The 6533-nt window shown below is 40.9% G+C and overlaps 1 protein-coding gene across 1 annotated transcript in view; it reads left to right on the forward strand.

The window, feature by feature from the left end:
- SCARB2 (scavenger receptor class B member 2) overlaps positions 1–6533 on the forward strand; it is a gene marked incomplete at its 5' end in the record, with an annotated part of 33241 nt that overhangs the window by 5062 nt on the left and 21646 nt on the right. Inside the window, one exon of the mRNA XM_008051104.1 lies at positions 6289–6380. Within this exon, the coding sequence (XP_008049295.1) occupies positions 6289–6380 (92 nt within the window). The remainder of the gene's footprint in view (positions 1–6288; positions 6381–6533) is intronic.

Consider the following 6533-nt stretch of genomic DNA (forward strand, 5'->3'; position numbering starts at 1 on the left):
CTGCTTTGTTGTTGTTTTTTTTTTTTTTTTTTTTTGCTGAGGATTGTTCTGGCTATTCTTGGTCATTTGTGTTTCCATATGAATTTTTGTATTGTTTTTTCTAGATCTGAGAAGAATGTTGCTGGTAATTTGAAGGGTATTGCATTAAATCTGTAGATTGCCTTAGGTAAGATGGACATCTTCACAATGTTGATTCTTCCAAACCATGAGCATGGGATATTTTTCCACTTGTTTGTGTCATCTTTGATTTCTTTGAGCAGTGTTTTGTAGTTTTCATTATAAAGGTCTTTCACGTCTCTGGTTAAGAAGATGCCAAGGTATTTCATTTTTTTGTGGCTATTGTGAGTGGGATTGTGCTTTTTATTTGGATTTCTGTTTGTTTATTATTGGTGTAAAGAAATACAACTGTCTTTTGCACATTTATTTTATACCCTGAGCCTTGCCAAAGTCCTTTGTCAGTGCAAGGAGGCTTTTGGCAGATTCTCTTGGGTTTTCAAGGTACACAATCATGTCATCTGCAAAGAGAGATAACTTGACTTCCTCTTTTCCTATTTGAATACCCCTGATTGCCTTCTCTTTTCTGATTGCTGTAGCCAGGACTTCCAATACTATATTGAACAAGAGGGATGAGAGTGGGCATCCTTGTCTTTTTCTGTTTAGGAGTATGCTGGCTGTGGGTTTCCTGTAGATGGCTTTTACTATTTTGAGGTATGTTGCAGGTATGCCTAGATATTCGAGGGTTTTTATCAAGAAGGGTTGCTGGATTTTATCAAAAGCTTTTTCTGCATCTAATGATATAATCATGGTTTTTGCTTTGATATCAGTTAATGTATTTAATTATATTTATGGTCTTGCAAATGTTGAACCAGCCTTGCATCCCAGGGATGAAGCTTACTTGGTCATGAAGGTTGATTTTTGAGATGTGTTGTTGAATCCCGTTTGCTAGGATCTTGTTGAGAATTTTAGTATCTATGTTCATCAAAGATATTGCCCTGTAATTCTCTTTCTTCGTTGGGTCTTTACCTGGCTTGGGTATCAATGTGATGTTGGCTTCATAAAATGATTTGGGGAGAGTTCCATCTTTCTCAATCTTTCTCAATCACCTGGAATACTTTCAGTAGGATTGGTATCAGCTCCTCCTTAAATGTGTTATAGAATTCTGCTGGAAAGCCATCTGGTCCAGGGCTTTTTTTTTTTTTTTGTAGATAGTTTTTATAACATAGTCAATTTCCCTGATTGTTACTGATCTATTTAGGGTCTCAATTTCTTCCAGTTTCAACCTAGGCAGATTGTATGATGTCAGAAAGTCCTCCATTTCCTTAAGGTTTTCAAGTTTGTTTCCATACAAGTGTACGTAGTAGTCTCTAATGATCTTTTTGTATTTCTTCAGGGTCAGATGTGACTTCATCTTTTGTGTTTCTGATTGTGTTTATTTGGGCTTTTTCTCTTTTTTTCTTAAGCCATCTAGCTAGGGGACCATCGATTTTGTTTATCCTTTCAAAGAACCAGCTTTTTGTTTCATTGATTTTTTTGTGTTATCTTTTTTGTCTTCTATGTCCTGGATTTGGGCTTTTATTTTGGTAATCTGGATTCTGCTCAAGTAGGGTTATGGTGATCTTGCTTTTCCAACTTCCTTAGGTGACTTGTTAGGCTGTTAATTTGTGATCCTTCCACTTTTTTTCTTTGTAGAGATCTGAATTCCCCTCTTACTACAGCTTTCATGTCATCCCAAAGATTTTGGTAAGATGTTTCTTCATTTTCATTTCTTTCCAGGTATCTTTTAATCTCTGTTTTGATTTCATCATTGACCCAGGAGTTGTTTAGCATCATGCTATTTAGTGTCCATGTCTTTGTGGGTTTGGGGGGAAACTTAGTGTTGATGTTTATTTTAATTCCACTGTGGTCCAAGAAGGTGCACAGCAAAATTTCAGTCTTTTGGTATTTGTTTATGCTTGATATATGGCATGTGGTTGTGGTATGTGGTTGATCTTAGAGTACATTCCATGCAGTGATGAGCAGAATGTATATTCTGTGGTAGTTGGATGGAGTGTTCTGTAGGTATCAATTAAGTCCATTTGGTCAAGAGTCACATTGAGGTCTGGATCTCATTGCTGATTTTTTGTTCTGATTATCCATATAGAGTTGTGAGTGGGGTTTTAAAGTCCCCAGGTATGATAGTGTTAGAGTCAATATCTTTTTTGAGTTTACTTAGAAGCTGCTTTATGAAAGCTGGTGTTCCTATGTTGGGTGTATATATGTTTAGGATAGATATTTCTTGTTGATGGATTGAACCTTTTATTATTATGTAGTGGCCTTCTGTATCTTTTTTAATTTTTGATAGCTTAAAGGGTATTTTGTCAGAAATTAAGATCACAACTCCTCTTTTCTTTTTTGTTCCATTCACCTGAATATTTGTTTCCCATCCTCTTACTTTGAGTCTGTGAGTGTCCTTTCTAGTGAGATGAGTCTCTTGAAGGCAATATATTGTTGCCTGGTGATATTTTAAACATTTTGTCATTCTATGTCTTTTCAGTGGTGCATTTGGTCCATTCACATTCAGGCTAATTATTGAAATGTTGAGAGTTGATCCCTATCATAAGGTTCTTATAGAGTTGTTATTGTTGTTCCTGTTTGTTTGTTGTCTTTCTTTTGGTTTGGGGGTTGGTTCATGTATGTTTTTAATCTTTTTCCTGTACTCTTGTGAAGAAAGTTGTTGTTCTTTTTTCCTATTCTTCTGTGTTTAATACTTTGTTTCTTATAGAGGTGGTCTGGTGGCAGCATAAGTTCTTAGGGATTGGATATCTGGGAAAGATTTTAATTCTCCCTCACTGATGAAGCTTAGGTTGGCTGGGTAGGTGATTCTTGGTTGAAATTGTTTATCTTTTAGAACATTGAAAATAGGGCTCCAAGCTCTCCTAGCCTGAAGGTTTTCTGTAAATAGATCTGCTGCTATTCTAACTGGTCTTCCATGGTAGGTAATCTGACCTTTTTCTCTTGCTGCCTTTAGGATTTTTTCTTTTATTCTGACTTTGTTGAGGTGAATTATTATGTGTCTGGGAGTTGGTCTTCTCATTGGTTGTCTTGCAGGGGTTCTCTGAATCTCTTGTGTTTGAATTTTCACATCACTGATGAGATGAGGAATTTTTCTTGAATAATCTCATGGAATGTTTGTTCAAGAGTGGACTGTCCCTCTTTCTGCCTCAGGAAATCTAATTACTTTTTAGGTTCAGTCTCTTGAAGTAGTCGCTCATCTCTTGAAGGTTTTATTCTGTCTTTTTAAGCTTCTTTTCTATGTTTTTGACAGTTTGGGTTAATTCTATATTTTGGTCCTCAAGTTTGGAGATTCTTCCTTCTGCTTGGCTATTCTGCTTTCCATGATTATCAGTTTGTTATTTATTTCATTCACAGTATTCTTTACTACTGTTATCTCAGTTATCAACTCCTTCCTAGATTCCTCCTGTCTCCCCTCAATTCTTTTTAATCTCTCCATTAATGTCTTGATATCTGGGTTTGTAGTTTGAGAGCAGTCATTCTGGGGGCTCTTCGTTGTTTGCATTCTGAAGTCAGTTTTTTCAGTGTCTGACCTCCCAGGGATCTGTGAGCGACCCATATTCTTCTTTTGGTTTTTCTTCATTTGTGTAGATTTTTCTCTCCCCCTTTCCCTCCCCTTCTTTAATTATGTTTTTCAAGGAATGTGAGGTTGCTTTTACTTCTTTTTGTTCAATCTCCTGTTCTTCCTTATGAGCATCCTCTGGCTTTGTTCACTTTTGAGGCTGGACTGTAGGTTGGGGCTGTACTTTTTGCAGTTTTGAGATTTCATTGAGGGGGACCCTGTATTCAGAATCTATCTGCATATCCCAGTATCCACCAACAGGTGTATGGGCACACTGGAACCCACTTCCCACTGCCTTACAATCTGTTCATGCAGTGGGGTTTAGGTTTGCTCCCTGGATCCAAAGGAGGTAAGAAAAGGGAAAATAATGGAAGAAAGGGGGGGTCAAGAGGAAGTTGGAAAGAGAGAAAAGTAAGAGGGAAAAGAGACATACATACCAACTAATGAATGAAAAGAGACACAAGGCCAAAAAAGTATAAAATACAAACAAACAAGATGCCCTAAAGCATACCAGTAATCACACAAAGACAGTCCAGTAATTTCATGCCTTTTGATGTGCTTTTCCCTAATACAAACAAGTAGTCTAACTCAAAAAGCCAACAAAAGTAAGCAAAACAGTCAAAACAATAAAATAAAAAATCAAAATAAGAAACCCAGACTAGCTCTGGAGTCTTTCCTGAGTGTCTAAAGTCTCTTTAGCTCTGCTCTCTAGCCTCTCCCCTTTGCAGCAGATAGACTAACTCATAGGTTGGGTTGGTTCCTTGGCTTGCTGCCTGAGAGGTCTGCCACAGGACTGAGTTGCCTGTGTCTGATGAAGCATAGGGGAGGGCCTTTTGTCTCCTGTTTGGTGAGCTTACCTTAGAAACAAGGTGGAGGCTGTTGGAAGATGGGCCAGGCAATGCAAATCTCTGCCTGGAAAATGACTGCAGTGGGGGCTCCTCTTTCGTGGATCCTTTCTCTCCACTCGTCCTTTCTCTCCACTAGTCCAGTCTGGGGATAGGGCCGGTAGCGTTCGGTAGCAGCGGCTTTGGGCCCCCCCACTGGGCACTTCAGCCAGGAATGGAGCTGGTATCTCTGAGGGATGGGTGCCTAGAGCCTCCCTGGGCGATGGCGGCTTGAGAAGGGGCTGGGTGGGGACCTGGAACCCAGGGTGGGGCCAGAACTCCGAGGATTGAGCACTGGCTGCGGGTTTGCGTGCTTCAGCTCAGGTGGCAGCACAGAGCCTGGAGGCACAGGCGCTGGGGGCCTGCATGGGCACTGGTGGCCTTGGGCCTAGTGGGGCGCCCCAGGAGGGCATCGGGCCTGTAGTTCCGAGGGGCGGGCATGGAGGGCCTCCCCGGGCTGCCACGGCTGAGACTGGGCTGGGCGCCCAGCCAGGGAGGGGGCTGGTAGTAGCTGAGTGCCAGGCAGATCAGTGTAGCCAGCAAGGGAAACCAGATCTTCACAAGGCAGTATCCGAGGGCCTCCGCAGGCAGCAGTGGGTACTTGGGGCTGGGTAGCTGGGGAGGGAGCTGGGAGCTCAACTCTGCCAGGGCCCAGGGTCGCCTGGGGTGAAACAGCCCCAGCAGAGGGGCCGCGGTAGCCGGCGGAGCATGGGACCAAGGTTCTCCAGGCCTCCAACCGGTGCGGCTGGTGGTAGGTGGGTGACGGGAGGTGTAGTAAGAGTCTTTATGGGAACTCACTTTTGGAGAATCTCACAGTCCCACCTGTGCCGTTGCCATCTTACCGGAACTCTCGAATTCTGTTTAAATTTTTATGGAACTGCCAAACTGTTTTCTACAGGGGCTGTAACATTTGACATTTTCGCTCACAGTGTATAAAGAAAAGTTCCAGTTTCCCTACATTCTCACCAACACTTTTTATTTTCCTATTTAAAATCATCATCCTAGTGGGTGTGAAGTGATATCTCATTGTGGTTTTACCTTCCCCAAATAACCAATGATGTTGAACCTCTTTTCATGTGTTTTCTGGCCATTTGTATATTTTCTTTGAAGAAATGTCTCTTCAAATTCTTTACCCATTTTAAAATCGAGCTCCTGCTTTTTAAAACGATAAAGTCATAATATGATTAATATAGCATTTATCAAAATAGTCATTGTTTCTAGACCTGGTTCAATCTCAAATAGCAGTTAGGCCCAAGTAGGATAGTTTCGTGAATATTACACTTGATAGAACTGTAACAGAGAAATAGAATCAAGAGGATTATTAAATATACAGAAAGAGAGAGAAGAGAGAGACTGATATTATGGAGTTGACGTATGTAATTGAGGGGGTTGGTAAGTTGATGTATGTAATTGAGGGGGCTGGCCAGAAGGCTGGAAAGGTAGGCACATGTTTATGTGTGGTCTTGAGTTTGAAGTCTGAAAGACAGGCCACGGGCCAGAAACTCAGGCAGCATTTCTGTTGCAACCTTGAGAAGAATTTCTTCTCCAGGAACCCTCAGTTTTTTGCCTTCAAGCCGTGGAACTGATTGGATAAAGACCATTCAGTCATATTAACGAGGGAAATATCCTTTAAGGTTAACTGGTTATAGAGATTAATGACATCTACAAAATACCTGCACAGCAACATCTGGGCTAGTGTTTGACCAAACAACTGGGCACTATAGCTTAGCCAAGCTGTCATAAAATTAACTATCACACTTACTTTAAATGATCATATTCGCTTATTTTCAGAAAAATGGGACAAATGATGGAGATTATGTGTTTCTAACTGGAGAAGACAATTACCTTAACTTTACAAAGATTGTGGAATGGAATGGAAAAACGTAAGTCTAATGATTTATCATTGTAATTATTTTTATAATTTTCATTTAAACTGAAAATCTAAGCCAGGCTCGGTGGCTCAGCCTGTAATCCTATGCTTTGGGAGGCTGAGGTGAGTGGATTGCCTGAGCCGGCGGGTTCGAGACCCGCCTGGG

Source organism: Carlito syrichta, unplaced genomic scaffold, assembly GCF_000164805.1.
Source record: "Carlito syrichta isolate Samal-C Ts95f unplaced genomic scaffold, Tarsius_syrichta-2.0.1 Scaffold163993, whole genome shotgun sequence".
NCBI lineage: Eukaryota > Metazoa > Chordata > Mammalia > Primates > Tarsiidae > Carlito > Carlito syrichta.